Source organism: Melospiza georgiana, chromosome 2 (assembly GCF_028018845.1).
Source record: "Melospiza georgiana isolate bMelGeo1 chromosome 2, bMelGeo1.pri, whole genome shotgun sequence".
NCBI lineage: Eukaryota > Metazoa > Chordata > Aves > Passeriformes > Passerellidae > Melospiza > Melospiza georgiana.
In genome coordinates this window covers 112,624,374-112,642,235 of record NC_080431.1, presented here as the reverse complement: position 1 = coordinate 112,642,235, position 17,862 = coordinate 112,624,374, and the positions used below count along the sequence as shown (strand labels likewise).

The 17,862-nt window shown below is 43.7% G+C and overlaps 1 protein-coding gene across 1 annotated transcript in view; it reads left to right on the top strand.

Annotated features, from left to right (window-relative positions):
- MED14 (mediator complex subunit 14) overlaps positions 1-9,753 on the top strand; it is a 34,500-nt gene extending 24,747 nt beyond the window's left edge. Inside the window, exons 23-31 of the mRNA XM_058045791.1 lie at positions 157-268; positions 882-1,013; positions 2,051-2,233; positions 2,903-3,138; positions 3,843-4,022; positions 4,209-4,316; positions 4,755-4,880; positions 5,466-5,655; positions 9,186-9,753. Of these exons, the coding sequence (XP_057901774.1) occupies positions 157-268; positions 882-1,013; positions 2,051-2,233; positions 2,903-3,138; positions 3,843-4,022; positions 4,209-4,316; positions 4,755-4,880; positions 5,466-5,655; positions 9,186-9,259 (1,341 nt within the window). The 3' untranslated portion in view covers positions 9,260-9,753. The remainder of the gene's footprint in view (positions 1-156; positions 269-881; positions 1,014-2,050; positions 2,234-2,902; positions 3,139-3,842; positions 4,023-4,208; positions 4,317-4,754; positions 4,881-5,465; positions 5,656-9,185) is intronic.
- The last annotated feature ends 8,109 nt before the right edge of the window (positions 9,754-17,862 follow it).

The window sequence follows — 17,862 nt, the reverse complement described above, 5'->3', positions numbered from 1 at the left end:
ACAGTGAGCACTAAACAAGATAGTCTAGAAAATCACACAACTGTGTGGATGAACCTGTAAGACCAAAGCCTCATTACTATTCTCCTGCATATACTTAATTTTTGTTTTGGTACAAAATGATCAAAAGTTTTTATTGTCCTGTGTTGACAATTTCAGCCATTTGCAAAACAGGCAGGAGCCTCTGGAGCATATCCTCTCACCTCACCACCCACCTCCTACCACAACACCGTGACACCCTCCCCGTCCATGATGCACACACAGTCACCAGGTAGGATGGCTGGGTCCTGTCCTAGAAAAATAAGTCTTTGTGCTTGCATGTTTTTTCTATTATTTGAGCTGTGTTTAGCCCCAGATTAGCCAAGAGAATGCACCTTACAGTGTGGGGAAAAAAAGCAGGGTCCTGCCATGCATGTTTTAGAAAGTATATTTTGAAGCTAAAAAATCCCATTAAGTAAAACTGCTGTCTTTAGTTGTGTAATAATGGGGGCATTTCATCATTACTGTTCATAACTTGCTAAGACATAAACCTGTTAATTTTCAATACCTGCTTTTTCAGAAAAGCTTTTCATCACCAAAGTTCTGCTTTCTGCTTCTAGCTGTTGTAGAACAACAGCTGAAAATATTTAAATTTGAGGAAGGGCTGGGCAGGGGGGAAATGCCATTCTTCAAGCCAGATATAATGGGAAGTTTCCTTTGTGTGGTAAATCAATCTGAAAAATATAACAGTCATGCATGTACAAAATAAAGTCATTGAGTGCAAAAACAAATTCTCCTGAATCTTGTTTGCTGTCTCCCTAAAAATGAGGGAGCAGTTGATAGAAAAGAATTAGAACAGAAAGATGGGAAATGTGTATGTCAAATGATGTGATGTCTTTGATCAGGAAATTTGCATGCTGCAAGCTCTCCTAGTGGGGCTTTAAGAGCACCATCACCAGCATCCTTTGGTCCAACTCCTTCACCTTCCTCTCTTGGAATCACAATGGGACAAACAGCTAACTTTGCAAGCCCACATGGTGAGTTCTTTACTGGCAGGTAAATGTACTGACAGGGAGGGCAGATTTGCTTCTTAAAATTAAGTCTTCCAGAGCAGATCTCGTTAATTGAGAAAAAGTCATTGGCTCAAGTAGCTGTTTTCATATATGTGAGTGTTAATTGTTAACAGTAGTCAAAAGTAGCTGCATGGCATGTTGAGGTGTTCCTAACATGTTAAAAATGGGCTCTCAGTCACTCCTTTCTGCTTACTAATGTAGGGAAATTCAGTGTGGTCTTGTAGCAGAACAGTGGCTGCAGCTTTTAATGAGCATTTTCTTTTGTTAGATTAGTTTAGTGGATTTTCCCTACTTACATTTCCTGGAAAAATAATTGGAACAGGTTAGAAATCCACATACTTGCAATGTGAAAATGTTGTCAAAGTCTGGCTGGTTTGACATATCTGTATGTGAGCAACATGCCTTTTGGTTGTTTCCTGTATTAATTTGGTTGGTGTTTTTGGAAAGCTGCCAAAACAATCCTTTGTGTAATCACAGTGCATTGGAAACTGTTCTATAGATCACAACAAATGAACAGTTCAGATGGTAATTTCCACCCATCAACAGTTTGACTGTTGAGATGAACAAAGTGAGAGAGATGTACCACAGGGTAGGTTTAAGGTTCTGATCAGTCTGTAGAGCAGAGATACCTTTGCAGCAATAACTGTAAGATACTGAATAAATAAGGAACTGTCAGGCTGAGCCTTCCTTTGCTAAGGAGCAAAAGAAGTCCAAGTCTGTAAACAAGAGCTGCTTTTGGTTTAGAACCCATTACTTGTTGAACATGACTATTTTCCTTAATATTCTACTTTTTAAAAAACACAGCCTGGAAACCCTTGAAGTCTGTGTCTTGATTTTTACTCTCTGCCCCCACTCGTGTGTTTTGTGTGGTTGTAAAAAGTGGTCTGAAAGCTTGCAGGCACTTTCATGCCTTACAGATTTTGGTAAGCCTCTTTTAGATGTTTCTATTAGAAAGCCTTTTACTTTTTAAAGAAATAATAATGGTCTTGTAACATCTGTAGGTACCATAGACCCAAGCTCACCCTACACCATGATGTCACCCAGTCAGCGTGCAGGGAACTGGCCGGGATCCCCGCAGGTCTCTGGTCCATCACCAGCAGCACGGATGCCTGGAATGTCACCAGCCAACCCTTCCCTTCATTCACCTATCCCTGATGCCTCTCATTCCCCACGAGCTGGAACAAGTAGGCTTCTTTATCAGTGTTATAACTGTGAAACACTCATGTTTAACGTTTCTAGTTGTGTTCTTTCTGGTGGTTCTTGTGTCAGTCTAACAGTCCTTACTGTCCTTGTGCAGTAAAATGTCTAAGGAAATTAAGCCTTGATTCTGTCCTACTTCAAATCTTCAATAACAAATTGGAAAAGTGACCTAAGGCATACAGCATAAATGTCAGCAGGATTGATGGTAGCTTTTCTTGCAGTGCAGAAATCAGTCTGAAACTATTGAACTCCATGACTAAGAGAAAAGTCTTCAGAGTGAGAGCAATGATAGGCACATTTGCCAACCCAAATACTAACTTTTCACATCATAGATTTGTGATGCTGCTCTTGCACGACTGATTTAGCCATCTTTACATCCCATTGAGTTTGTTGTGCAAAGTTGCTGTCTGCTGGCATGCTGCAGAAAGAGGAAAAGGGAGGAGGGTTTTAATGTTACTGAGACTCTTTGCATGGGGTCAGGGTCAAAACTAATTCCTTGTCTGTCTGATGCCTATCACTAGGCAGGCAAATTCTAAAATAAGAAGGATTGAGCTTTGGTCCAGAGGGTTTATGAATAGAGATAATTGAAGTGAACATATATCTAATGTTTCAGCTTAAATCCTCCCTTACTGCAAGTCCTTGTGTCCCCACAGGTTCCCAAATCATGCCAACAAGCATGCCTCCCCCCCGGAAACTACCTCAGCGCTCTTGGGCTGCATCCATTCCTACAATCCTCACCCACAGTGCCTTGAATATTCTGCTCTTGCCCTCTCCTACCCCTGGGCTTGTGCCAGGACTAGCTGGCAGCTATCTGTGCTCCCCTCTTGAGCGATTCCTTGGGTCAGTGATCATGAGGAGGCATCTTCAGAGGATCATTCAGCAGGAAACGGTAGGGTTTCAGTTTGAACGGACCTGTGGGTATGTGACTGCTCTGTGTCCTTCAAATTGTACACAAACTGAAATGCTTCCAATAAAATAACTGTTTGCTGTTAGACTTGTGCTGTACTTTTCTGATTTTTGCCATCTAAAGTGTCAAAATTTAGAGAAATCTTTTACTTCCACTTCTTTTCCACACAAATTATATTTGGTCAGGTGAATTTTGGTAATTGTTAAAATAGCAAGTCTATGACCAAGTTTCAGATCTAAGTCTATGACCAAGTATATGATCTAAGTTTCAGATGCTGTGGGTTTTTTGGGTTTAGCATGTCCATTGGGAGTTTACTAGAAAAGCCACGGGGTTACTGTGGATAGCACTCCTTGGCAGGATTTCCAGAGAAGTGAGTTACTAGTTAATGTTAATACTCAGTTGGGAATGTTGCTTTAGGGTTTGGAACAGACAAATGTGCCTCTTCACTTCTGTGGCGTGGATTCAGTGACAGAGAAAGAAGCCAAATCTGGCATAAGCTTATTTCTCAAGACAAATTTACCTGTATTAAAATATCACGTGTTTCTTTCTGGAAAGAGAGGTTGATCACTACAGTTTGGGGAGGGAGTGAGAGAGTGTGTCTGTCTGTGTGTGTGTGTCTGTCTGTGTGTGTGAGTTTATGCCATTTAATGAATGACTAATTGACTGTCTATCTCCTTTTTATTCAGCTACAGTTAATAAACTCCAATGAACCAGGTGTCATAATGTTTAAGACGGAGGCACTGAAATGCAGGGTTGCTCTCAATCCCAAAACCAACCAGACCTTGCAGCTGAAAGTAACACCTGAAAATACAGGACAGTGGAAATCAGAGGAGTTACAAGTTTTGGAGAAGTTCTTTGAAACAAGGGTATGTACTCAAATCAAGCATGTTGATGTTTTCATGCTTTGCTTTTAATCTCTGGTGTTGTTTTGAGTGGTCCTGTTGAGTTTCACTGGCATGTGTAAGAGCTGCAAAAGATAAAACTAACAGCTGTGCATGCTGCTTGCATATTTATTATCTAAATAGGTACTACTAAACAGTGTCTTTCTTTAGGTTGCAGGACCACCTTTTAAAGCAAACACCCTGATAGCCTTCACAAAGTTACTAGGGGCTCCCACACACATCCTCAGGGACTGTGTACACATCATGAAACTGGAGCTGGTAAGTCATCTGTTCTATTTATTTAATTCACCCAACTTTGGTTGTTATATTTTTGAAAAAAAGCTGATGTATCTTTATCTACAAATACACAAATTACTCTAAATTTATACGTAAGTTATTTAATGTTATTGGAGAAGTTTTCATTTTGCTGCTAGCTTTCCTGGAAACGCTCAAAATTTCCTCATTTAAACTGATGATTTTAAGGAACTGCAGACATGTTACAACAGGCACATGCATAGACTGACTAGAATCTTTCTGATTGTGTTACTGTGCTCAGTCCTTTCAGAGTTACTCTGATTTCTCTAAACCTGGCAACATCTGCAGGTTTAGCTAAAGAGGCACATTGTACTTTGTGGTGCTTCCCTGTTTCATAGCTGTGTATGTCACTGACATGAGAACTTTGCTGTTCTTTCTCTGTGCTGCTCTCTCTCTGAGCAGTTCCCTGACCAGGCAAGTCAGCTGAAATGGAACGTGCAGTTTTGTTTAACAATCCCTCCCAGCGCTCCACCAATTGCGCCTCCAGGAACGCCTGCTGTTGTGCTGAAATCCAAAATGTTGTTTTTCGTAAGTAGAGCTATCTCTTTTAAAATTCTAACCCTGCATGTCTCTGAGATCATCACGAGTTCATAGCAAAACATGAACCCACTGTATCTGACAGCTGTAATAGCCGAAAGTGTTGTGCTGTTTGGAATCCTCGATTTGCTTCGATCTCTTTTGTAATGAGTTCGGTTTGTATTCCTACTCTCCTTCCTACTAAAGCACAGCAGCTCCTCGTGTTTCGTGTTCTTGGAGAGATGTTGACAGTGTATAAAGTTCAGCTCCCTCTGGGCTGCATTTTCAAGTGCTCCCCTTGTGGGTGTTTAGTTGTTCTTCGAGGCACGAACCACCTAGATGGGTGAAGTGCACATTAGTGGTGCTGGGAGAGGAGAGAGGGATGAGATGTTCAGAACAAATCTACATTAGTGCTGTGCTTTTCAGAAGACAATAGTCTCCACCTGACTGATAATTTCTCTGTTACAGAATTGATGTTTGAAAACAGGGGTGGGAGTACATGCTGTCTGTAGGCCTGGAGTGTTTATCTGTATCAGAAGTTGCACTGAAGTACATGGTCATTTCATTTAACACACTTTTTGGGTTGTTTCCCCACAGCTTCAGCTAACACAGAAAACAACAGTCCCACAGGAAGCTGTTAGTATTATTGTCCCAATTATTTATGATATGGCTTCGGGTACAACGCAACAGGCTGACATTCCCAGGCAGCAGAACTCTTCTGTTGCTGCTCCAATGATGGTTAGCAATATTCTAAAGAGGTTTGCTGAACTGAATTCACCACGACCAGGTACTGTACATGTCCAGTAGATATATTCTCTTCACCCAGACATCTGTGACAAATCTCCAGTGTAAAACTAAACTTCTCTTAAGTCTGACTTCTTCTTGGTTTCTATCTTACTTCTTTAGTGATTACAAACTCCTGATGTGACAGGCAATACATAATTAATAGGAAGTACTGGCAACACAGCAGAAGGTTGCACTGATGATTCAGGCTGGGTTTTGCTGTTCTGCCCAAGTGATAGAATGCACCCACCTCTTGTTGGCCCAACTCTTGCTGCTCAGTAAGAGTCACACTTTTTGACAAATGGGCCTAGAATGAGTCACAAGAAATATGCTATGGCCAAGTGTCAGTTTTCATGGTTAATTATGAAGTTACTCAGCTTAACAGTAGCATGTAAAGGGATATTAAAATAGTTACCAGAACTTGTCCACGTGCTGTGAATGATTTAAAAGTAATTGCAGTGGTTGTATACTCCTTTGTCAGTGTGCCCACTAGCAGAGGTGCATACAGTTCTGTCCACCAGATGTGCTGTGCAGTGTTTGAGCTAGGTTGTTCTGAGTGTTCATTGGCCTGTAGGTAGTGCACTGTGAGCAGCGTTGTGCTTTGCTTTCCCTCTTGTTTGTCATACCTTTTATTTTTCTTTTATTATCTAAAACATGGAAGAACAGCAGCAGGTTCTTTGGGCAGCATGTTGTCTGTTAGCAGTGGTTTGGGGTCCTAGCACACAGATGGCTCATAAGAACAGTAACTTTCAGTTCTGATGAAGAACATAATTTTTCCAGTAATCCAGTGAATAGATTGAAGTTGTGAATCCAGAGGTTGACTCTTACTTCTCTTTTGTATAATTACTCATCTCGTTGTTATGCAGTAATTTTAACTATGCTTGATGGATTATTTTGATTGGTAGAACATGAGCAATGTTTACCTTAAATTGGTGTGGATATGCAGACATTTCTGAAGCTTGTGATGGGATTTAAATTAATATGCACTTTCTGTTTAACATGTAGTAATAGTGTAGGTAAATAGGAGAGAAGATAATCTTGAGAGCATGTGGAGTTTCCTGTAGGAGTTCTGTATGTGGAAAAGAGCTGTTGTTTGTATGACACTTTTATTCCAAAATACTTTAACTAAACTTCAGGTGTTGCTTTTGGAAGGTGCTTCCCTACAGATTTCCCCTGGTGTGGGGAGGGGTAGGTTCTTGCTTTGCTGTTTGTTATTGCCCTGAGTTGTGCTTTAAAGTAAACCCTCCACAAAATACCATAAAATACCACAAGCAGAGCAAGTAACTGTCAAAGCTGCTCTGGAGATGGGTGGTGAGATGTTTTCTGATGGTCACTAGATAGATCAAAATGGACAATTTTTGTTTGTCGTGCAAGTTTTGAAGCAGTTTTAGAATCCAGTACAGGGAGCAAAGTATAGATGGGGGAAAAAAGCATAGGAAAAGCATTGGAGCCACAAGCAGAACTGGCCCAGGCAAAGGAAAATGTAGCTGGCTGAGCAGAGGAAATTTCTAGTAGTCCTTCCTCTAACTTCCAAAAGAAAGAATGAGTGTGTATGATTTTATTTATTTCCACCATCACCCAGCAAAAGTAGGATAGTAGGATCTTCCCTGAGGATACTTGAAACGCAATTTCCTCTGGTTTTATTGTCGAAACATAAATTATTATAGCTGATCAAAGAGAAGAAGAATACCTTCTTTTCTTGACCATTGAAAGGTGATAGGAGAGCCAGCAGATAAAGGTAGATAGCTGGGAGACTTCTCTTAAAACAGCAGGACATGGGAGATCCCAGATGTGTGTCCTTTGTTATCTGATGCTCCTCTGTCTTCTGCTGCTCCTGTGCTGTACCCAGGATTTTCCTGACTTTCCTACCTGTTAGCTCTCTGCTGCACTAATTGCAATCTGCTTGGTTAATAAGGGAATTTTTCACTGTTTGAGTCAGGAAGGAGCAGGGCCTCCCATCGTGCACAGCTGATGTTACTGGCACTGTTGTTGTAACCTGGAATCAGTGTTGCCTTGTTCTGGCTGTATCTTTTTTACCTTTCTCTCTTTGTGAGAAAGTATTTTGTATTCAGCTTAATTTTCCTCTTAATAAAATGGTAGTGCCTGAAAAGTAAGTTCTTTTGAAAGAGTTTTCTTTTCAGATCTGTGGGCAAACACATTCTGCTGTGTTTAACAGTAAAGTGTTGACTCATTGTGAGTACACATTGTCTAAAACCACTTTACCTATGCCTCCATGGGAGAAAAGACTTTACTTTGGGGAAATGCTTGTATGAACTGAGAGAAAATCAATGCCCTGCAATAAAAAGCTTAAACTTGAGTTGTAAGTCCAAAACCTACAGTATGTAGTGGACATCAATCTGGTAAGGAAATTAAAGTCCCTATGGATGCTAGAGATGACCCTTAGAGAGGAGCCCAAAGGACTTGTGATGATTCTTAAAGCACTTCACAACTAAACATTTTTCAGTGTCTGTTTTTCAGTGATGCAGTGGATGGTATTTAGCCCAGATTTGTAGCTTTGATATGATAATGACTTGTCCAAAATAATCTTGGGAATCCCTAGTCTGGCAGTTAAGATTAATGCATCCCAACAGGCTCTGCTCTTATCTCTCTGCTCACACTGTTGCTCCTTCAGCAGCAAAATTCAATGTCTTCTAATTGATATTTCTTGAAATATGCAGGAAAAATTCAGCCCACAGTGACCAGGTTACAACAGTGGCTACTAATTGTATTCTCTTAGCAGGAAATAGTAGATGAAAATCACAGCTGCCTGTTGCTTCATCTTTTGTTGTTCTTACTAACCCTTTCACTTCTATTGGTTTTAACTTCTTTAAGCTATTCAGAACGTGTGTGTTTTTGTCAACAAGTGCTATTTAAAACTTGGGGTAGCTGTGGCTGGTTTTTCCTCTCATTATTGAATCTCAGCTGTCTGAAACAAAGTCCACCTGCTCTGTATTTTATTTTGCAGTTTGGATGTCAAGGGTAGACCCAAAGCAATTTGGTTGAAAGAAACAGATTGCCCAGTCTTGGAATTAGAGATGTTTCCAAGACTAAGCTTAGGACAGAAAACATCTTCCAGCTGTTTCAGACTTGAGTCTTTCAAAATGTTTAGTTTCTGCTTGTAGTCAATAGAAATAAAACTTGAAAAAGTTGGGTTATTTTTTTTGTAAGATGAGGTGCTCTTAATTAATAATATACAGAAAAAATCCGACCACAGTCCATGTGCAGTCAGTTCTAGCATAGACTCAATCTGACATTCAAAAGCAGTTAAAAGTTAAGAGCTACTTGCAATTCCACCAGCAGCAAGAGTAGTTCTGGAAAAGCTGGAGCTCCTTCAGCTGGTAACTCCCACAAATCCCGACATGCCTGGAGGCTGCTGGGGTTTGGGAGTGGCAGCCTCTGCTCCCTGGGCTCTGCCCTGGAGGCTCGGTGAGGAAGGGCTGTGGGTGTGGGGCTAACCTGTCTCTTTTCCCTGCTCCAGAGTGAGGAAGGGCTGGCCGGGGCGCGGTGCTAACCTGTCTCTTTTCCCTGTTCCAGGTGAATGCACAATATTTGCAGCCGTTCGTGATTTGATGGTTAATCTTACGCTGCCCCCTGGGGGGCGTCCCTAGACACTTTTAAAAGAAGGCTGAAAGTGAGACAAAACAGCAAAAAAAATTAAAAAAAAAATAAAGCCTTCAGTTAAAAGAGGACGTTTTAATTTTACCTTTTTTTCTAAGAGCTAACTATAAACTGGCAAACTTTCAGGGATGCACTTTCATCACATGAGTATCACCACGACTTTTGTATAGTGCTGTTGTATAGTGTGTTTTAATGGGAGACACTTCAGACTAGGTAATAGATTGAAGTATCAGCTTGCTGGTAATAGATTTAATATTCTGTTTTATACTATAAAGATTATGAAAATGCCAAACTTGTTCGTTTTTCTGTTTTTCTTATGTTTTGGTGTAATAGTCTTTTTTTAAGGCAGGTCTGTCATTTTTGAATACTGTAAAACTGTGACAAACTTTATATTGAAGCTGTATTTTAATATGACTGCTTTGAATCCTTAAACAATTTATTTGGGCTTGTTGTAAACATGTCCCCAAAAAGCAATATTTAATAAACTGGATTAAAAAATCTTAAACTGGATGTTGTATCATCTTAAACTTTATTCTTCTCTCCTGTAGCCACTGATCAGATCTCTTATGTTCACACTTCCTGCACTATCTCTTTATATGATCTTGGTTATACACATACACACACGTGCTGCTAACTTAAAAACCCAAACAAATCTTTATTTATTTATCCTCTGGGTTCCATTTGTTCCAAATCAGAGTAGAACAGAGTTTGTTCATTTTCCTGGTTGTAAAAATAATCAGTAACTACTTGAAATGGTGCTTCATTTCTTATACCAGGAGCTACATCTCTTCTGTCCCAAAAGTAAAGCTCAGTGGAAGAAAGAACCTTTTGTCATCTTCTATGTAATCTGTAATGACAGACTCTTGTCTTATTGCAGAGGCAGGTAAGGTAGAAGTTGGACCTGCTGCCACAAAATTGGAGAGGCTGATCCAAAAAAGAAACAGCCTCGGGCTTAACTTCCTGAATTGGATGTTTGTAGATAATTTTGTCAGTAACAACTGAAGGCTCTTGTAATTTAATAAAATGTCCATTCTTAGGAGTTAATGTCATTTAACCATTTGTCCTCCTGGATCAGTATTCTTAAATTTTTATGCAGGTGGTTTTGTGACTTCCTACAACAGTGACTTTCAGCTTTGCTGCCTCCCTGCCCTTGGAGAGCTCTGGCAGCTCCCTGCTCAGCTGAAGGATGCTTTAAACTAATTTTAAATACCTTTAGGTGAATGTATTCCAGCCTGCCTTGCTGTCTTCAAGGCTGCTCTTGTGACTGTCACAGTGCTTCTTTCTCTGAACCTCTTGCTGCTAGAAATCACCTTTTGGTTGGTGCCCACCTCAGATTTCAGCCTTGGACCTGTGGTGTGACAGTGAGTTCTGTGTCCCTGCTGCTCTTACCTGTGTGGATCTAACAGATGGTTATACAGCTTCTGCTTCTGAACAGCAAAACCCATCCCCTGGAGTCAAAACCTGCAGTTTTTAAATGCTGCTGCTGCTCAGTTGGAAAGAGCCAATATTTTTGCTTTTTTACAGCTAAACTAATGTTTTAAAATTGAGAGCTTTCACAAGGATGTCTGACAAACACTGGCTGTTGTTCTGGTCACTGGTCTGGTTTTGAGGTGGGAGCATTCCCATGCCCAAAATCAGCTTCCTGACACGTGAGCAGTACCTGCTGCCCTGTGAGAAGGGACAGGGAATGTTGAGTGTGGTGGCAGCAGAGCTTCAGCACTTGGAAATAAAAGGGAGGGGAGAGGCCTCCCCACAGGGCAGAGAAAACAAACCATGTAACTACTGCCAGATGGTTATGGACTGGCACTCCAGATGATGGGAAGGTTGAATTTTGTTTTATATTATACACAGCACTCAGAACATGCATCACATTTTAAACATTTCTCCTAAAAAATTAAATTCTTGAGGTAAGCACTACTAGTAAAAGGAAGCATTTCCCACTCACCAGAGACACTTGTTTCTTTCAAAGCAATGACTGTATTTACAATTGCAGTTTTAAGTTTTGTTTTCCCATGTGTATTTACAACTTCAGTTTTAAGTTTCATTTTCCATGTGTTCAGTCCCTTTTTCTGGCAGCCAGATGATGTGACCACCTGCTGCATTGGGACTATTTGTAGATTTCTTCCTTATGGTGGATTTCTTTGTCGATTTATTTTGCTGCAGTAACTCCACATCCTTCAGTATTCTAGAGGTTTCTAAGTTCCTGATCAACCCACCTGTGGGACAAGGATGGGTTATTGAATTATGGAATTATAGAGAAGAAAAACAGTTGTTCTGAGCTGATCCAGAGCTCTGGCTTAGGAATGTTGGCCAGTGTCAAATGGAAACACATTTTATGCGTCCAGAAAGCCATTCCCAATGGCAGCCATAGATTTTGTGGCTTTCCAGATAACAAATACTGATCCTATTAAAGTTTTCCTCAAGATAGAAAATAGACAAGATGCTTTTTTGAGCCCTGCAAATACTGCAAGACAAGGAGTGGAGTCAAGGTGAGGTGATGGGGGTTTTGGTTTGAAACTTAAGTTTTAATTTTTGTTATCTTTCCACATTTGAGTGTTCCACAGGTCGCCTTTGAGTCTGCAGATGTTTTTTTTTTTTAACTGAGTTTACAAAGGCTGCAGGGAAACAAGCTCTGATGATAAACTGCTGAGACAAAACAAAGCTCCATAAAACCAGAAGCTGTTTTTCTTTACGAGCTGCAGTTTGTCTTTAGGCATGTGCTCGGTTTCATCTGTCAGTTCGAAGTTACTGTGGTTCACAGGCATTTTAAAGCAAAATCTTCTGTATGAAAAATAGACAACTAGGAGAGTATTTGGGTCATTTCAATCAGATCTTTGATTAGTCTGTCAAAGGTGTCACTTCAGAAGTTTTGCTACACTGACCATCTCAGCTCAAGTGGTTATAGTTGTTCGCCTGGCCCAAATTTTCCATCTACCACAGAATTTCAGAGCTTTTTAAGGTAAGAATGTCTTTCAATAAATTAACTTGTAATTGAAATGTATTAACCATATGTAGCATCGAGGCTGTAATTACCGAGCAGTGACTCTGTGTAACCCCATAATGGCGATGTAATTGAGACTTTCACATTTAGATTAAATCATGCTGACTTCAAATACGCCACGCTTTTCCGGAGGTGCTCCAGCAGCCGCCGGGGGTTTGCTGCTCAGCGGCTGGATCATTATTTAGGGGAATGTTTTTAGGGCTGAACTTTGGCTCCAGGAGCAGGTGCTGAGCTGCCCCCTCACTGCGTACCGTGCTGTACTCCCAGCTCCTCACGTTCCTCCAGAGCAGGAATTAATTCTTTGGGAAATGACCCTGGTGGAGGCTCTGGCAGGAAGCGTGCGGCCTCTGCTCCGGGAGATAAGGGATGCTGAGAGGGAAGGGCTGGGTGAGGCTGTGCACGGCAGCACGGATGTGGCAGCTTCAGCCTGGGCAGCTTCAATCCCTGCTGTGAAAAACGCCAAACACTTGGTTTTAAAATTTTTAAAGTTTAATAGTAATAAAATGGTTATAAAAATAGCAATACAATTAGAGTAATAGTAATTTGGACAAATTGAATTAGGACAATATGAGACAATAGAAACAAAGAGTTATGGATGTCCAGGTACCTTTTACTGGGCAGCACGAGCCCAAAAAATGACACCTGTTAACAGAGGATTAACGCTTAAAAACAACAACCTGTTGCATATTCATACACTTCATACATGATGCATAAATTCCATTCAAACACAGGATTCTGTCTGGTCATCGTCAACTTCTTCCTCTGAATCCTAACAGCGCCTTTGAGGTGGGAAGAAGTTTCGTTTCTCCTGATAATGGGGCAATAAATTCTCTTTCTCTGAAAGATTTAGGTGTCCTGTGGCTGCTATCTCAGTGCTAGTCCTTTCTTTAAAAAAAGTATCCTACATAGCATAGTTTCTATTTTAACATTTTTTATAATCTAAAACTATATTTAACACACTACTTAAGAGAATGAATACAGCATTACTTTCTAACACAACACATATCATATTCATTTTAATATTTGTGAAAAGCCAATCATAAAATGCGCATTTTTCACAGTGCCCTAGGACAGGAGCTCAGAGGGGCCTCTGAAGCGCTGGAGGCACAGCCCCTGGAGCAGGGCTGCTGGAGAGCTCGGCTCACAGCCAATGTTTATTGGAATTTAATACCAATATAGCTGGACAGGACATGCCTGGGCTCGTCTGGGCCTTGCTGCTTGAGCAAGGGTGGCAGATGTGGTGGTTTCACCCCACAGACACCTTTGGCCAGCTGGATGCTGCAGCTAGGCACTTGGGACAAGTCCAGGCAGGCAGGAGCTCAGGTTTACCTCTGGCGGAGAGACTGTAGGTGAAGTGAAGGAAAAAGGAGTCGGTTCTGCTGGAGGGTTTCGATCCAGAGCTTTATTTCTGGCCCACAGGCCTCTGAATCCAGCAACAGCTCCAACAGAATTCCCCAACCACGTGGTTGCTGGCTTTTAATCCCAGGGAGAGAAGGAGGGAAGGGGTAGGGATCCCACCAACCAGGTAAAGGGAGGGAGTCTCAGGGGACAAATGACACCTGGATGGCCCAATGTCCCCCAGGGCTGAGAGGCATCTTTTGAACTTCGTCAATCCAAACTTGGAATGCCAAGATTGCCAGACAGCACTCAGCAGGGGCAAGGGAGGGGAAGGGAGAGGTGATTGGCACACCTGGGGAAGGAACCGGGATAACTGAGTCAGGCAGTTATCCTGTAATAACTATTACATCACACCTCAACAAATGCTGCAGGAAAACGTGTCCCTGCCGGGCGGGACAGGGCTCCCAGAGCGGGGAACGTGTGCTCAGCCTTGCCATGGGCCGGTTTTACTCCTCCGGCCATGTCCCAGCTCCACACGGGGCAGTGGAAGGGCTGCACTGAGGCTGCCGGAGCGCCGGGAGCGTCACCCGCACCTGCACTCTTGGAGGGCAGCGGCTGAAGGGGGAGCTCGTCAGAAATGACAAAAATGGGGCTGTGAAAGCTCCAGGGTGGGAAGGGGGCTGCTGACATCCCTGCCCGGTGTTAGGGCAGGCAGCTCCCTGGGCTCAGGGAGTTCAGGCAAGAAGGGGTCCCCTCCCTCTTCTGTGCCCCACACAGGGATGTGCCTCCCTCATGGATGTTGTGCCTCCCTCATGGATGTCCAACCTCCCTCAGGGTCACGGCAGCTGATCAGAAACAGACGTGGAGTCCTGCCCACCCTCGGGAAGCCTGCCCGTGGCCCTGAAGAGCTCAAATCTCCCCATTGTGATGAGCTGGTGTGTGTGGGCAGGGAGCCCCATCTCTCACCTGCAGCCCCCCGGGACCCCCGGCCTGCCTCACTGCACAATACTCCTTCCTGCACCTTCAGTTTTGAGGCTTCCTCCGTGATGAGTACACCACTGAAAGCAGCTGGCAACCTGGCAAAGCAGCATTTAAAAGAGACAGAGAAAAGCACTCCTGTCCTTTGGAGCTGATTTTGCAGCAGAAGGCTGGGGGGCTGCAGGCCAGGCTGGGCCTTGCTGTGCCTTCAGCACAGATCTCTGTGATGGCCATCCCAAAAAGCAGGGACAGATCCAGCCTGGCACAGGGCTGGGAGCTGTGCTGCTGCCTCTGGTGCTGCTCTGCACGTGAGCTCTCACCTCACTGCTAGAGGTTACAGAGGAAGGATAGGATAGGATAGGATAGGATAGGATAGGATAGGATAGGATAGGATAGGATAGGATAGGATAGGATAGGATAGGATAGGATAGGATAGGATAGGATAGGATAAGAAAAGGACTATTTCAGTTGGAGAGGACCTGCAAGGATCTTCTAGTCCAACTGCCTGACCAATTCAGGGCTGACCAAAATTTAAATCACGTTGTTAAGGGCATAATCCAAATGCCTCTTAAACACTGGCAGGCTCAAGGCATTGACCACCTTTGCAGGAAGCCTCTCCCAGTGTTTGACCATCCTCTCAGTAAAGAAATGCTTCCTGATGTCCAGTCTAAATGTCTCCTGACAGTGTGGGTTTGAACCATTCCCACGCATCCTGTCCCTGGATCCCAGGGAGAAGAGCTCAACACCTCCCTCTCCATTTCCCCTCCTCGGGAAGCTGCAGGGAGCAATGAAGGCACCTCTCAGCCTCTTCTCCAAAGGAGACACGCCCAGAGTCCTCAGCCACTCTCCACAGGACATTCCTTCCAGCCTTTACACCGGCTTTGTTGCCCTCCTCTGGGCACATTCAAAGATTTCAACATCCTTGTGAGACAGACAGGCCCAGCACGGAGTCCAGTGGGATAATCACTGCTGGCACCTCACTGTGCCATGGCTGGAGCACCCCGGGATGGGCTCTGCACTCCTGGCTGCTGGAGCAGCACTGACTCCCCCTGATCCCTTTCTGCAGGGCTGCCTCCAGCCACTCCTCTCCCCCCTACGAGGCCTCTGCTTGTGAAGTGCTGAGATATTGTAGAAACTTGTCAAGGTTTCCACACCCAGCTGGGGAACCACATTGTTCACCATGCATGTGCCCCCACAGAAGCTACTCCACAAGCTGACACTGGGATTATCCCACTGGTGCTGTGGAATTACACTCTGGCTTGCTGATCTGTGTAAACATCAGCTGGCAGGACAGATACATCTTGTTTACTTACAACTGTGCTCTGTCCTCCCATCAAAAGGAGGACAAGGACAAGGCAAAGAAAAGAGGTGTTTGTGCACATGTGCCATCAATGATCTTGAAGAAAAAAAAAAAGGAAAAAAGGATGTATGCTTTAATTCCTTGGACAGCCTGTAAAGCTGACTGATACCTAGGGATTTAGCTATGTGAAAATAGCTGTTTTGACAACAGTACTGTGTGAGAACTGAAGTGTAACTCCAAATACTACTGAGACATCCTCCCCCCACACTGAAGCAGCTGCTTAAGCCTAGCTCAGTCCTGCTTGGCTGTCACCTCAGTGCCCAGAGGAGAGCTGCCAGCTCCAAGCTGAGACCTAACCCATGTTTGAACCCAGCTCTACCCTCTCCACCTGCTTTGCACTCAGAGTTCAAGTTTTCCAGTTCAGCTCTCTATTAAGGTGTCAGGACACCACACCAGAAGCTGCTCAGTGGCTCCCCAGCAGCACCAGCCCAGCAGCTGGAGGATGTGCCAGCACCAGGGCTGGGAGAGAGGCCGCAGGGCAGGAGGGAAGAAGCAGCCAGGGGCTGTCCCCCTCTCCAGCCCTCTGCAGGACACTGGGCACCTCTGGGCCAGGCCCTGCTGCTCTCCTCCCTCTGCTCCCTCCACTCCTTAACTTTAACATCAGTCTTTGAAACAGCTGAGGCTCTTATTGTTATTGTTCTTTGTGCTAAAGAAAGAAGCAAGATGCTTCTAAAATCACAGCTGCTGTGAGAAACAGCCCTTGTGTTGTCCAGCATCACAGAGCTCCAGCAGCCAGGCAGGGGTCGGCTGGGAACCCAAACTCAGACCTTGGCTTTTGCCAGGCGACCCTTGTCCCCTGCAGTGGTCCCACTGTTAAGTTTTCTGCTTGGCAGGAGTCTCCAAAGGGTGGTCTCTGTTTGGGTGTGTTTTCCTGAAGTGGATAAAGTGGATCAGGTTTGATTTGCTGTGCAGAAGCTGCAGGACAGCAAGATCCCTGGCCCTGTGTGGGACTGCTCCATGGAGATCTCTGCAAGCTGAATTGGCTCAGGGTGGGTGTGGAAGCGTTTGGGTGTGAGTCAGTCAGGGATGTTTGTCCCAAGGGCCCACAGTGGGCTCTGTCCCTCTCACTTTACAGTGTAGGCACCGTCCCTCCCTGTCACAAAGCTCCAGGGTGAATGTACAGGCCTAAGATGCACATTCAGGGTAGCTCTGGATGCTTGGAAACAATAAATTCCTTATGATTTCTGTGGGCTGGAATTTACCTTGGGAGCAACTGTTGAACTGGGTAGTGCCTTTCCTTTCATGGTACAGGGACCGGGGCAAGCTTTAGAAATAAATTATTTCTTTTCTATGCTCTAGGTGCCCAGATCCATCCATAGTTGGTCATAGTCAACTTCGATTCATTTTAGATTTGAAAACACACTCGGTAGCTGTGGAACAAGGTTTGTGAGTTGCTTTTCTTGACACACTTTTGCATTTGTTTTTCTGCTTTGTTTTGTTGCAGATGGGTGCCTTAAAAAACCCAGAGTTTGCCCACACACCTCCTGCCTCTTGCTCACTGCACAGCTTGGCACAGCGTGGTACCATCCGTGTGCAGCTCTTACCCAAGAGTCAGCTGCTCAAACAGGGAAAGATTTCTGAAGATTTTCAGGGATAATGTTGAAGGAATCAACCTTTTATTCAAACACACTGTTGTTTGCAGCACGCAAATAGCACATCCTGGGCATCCTGGAAGAGGATTATTCCAGGTTGTTTAATTTAATTTCAAACTCCAGTGGCATTCATGGTGGGTAGTGTCTGCAGACAGAGCTTGCTGAGGCCCGAGGTGACCCATCATCCCGGTGGGTTTTGCTGGGCAGATTTCCTTGGCTTGTGGGCAGATGAAAGTTTTTGGGCCTGTTTGGTGGAGCACAGCAGCTCTCCTCCATCCTTTGAACTTTTGGGACTACAGACATCGCAAGAAAGTCACAGAGGTG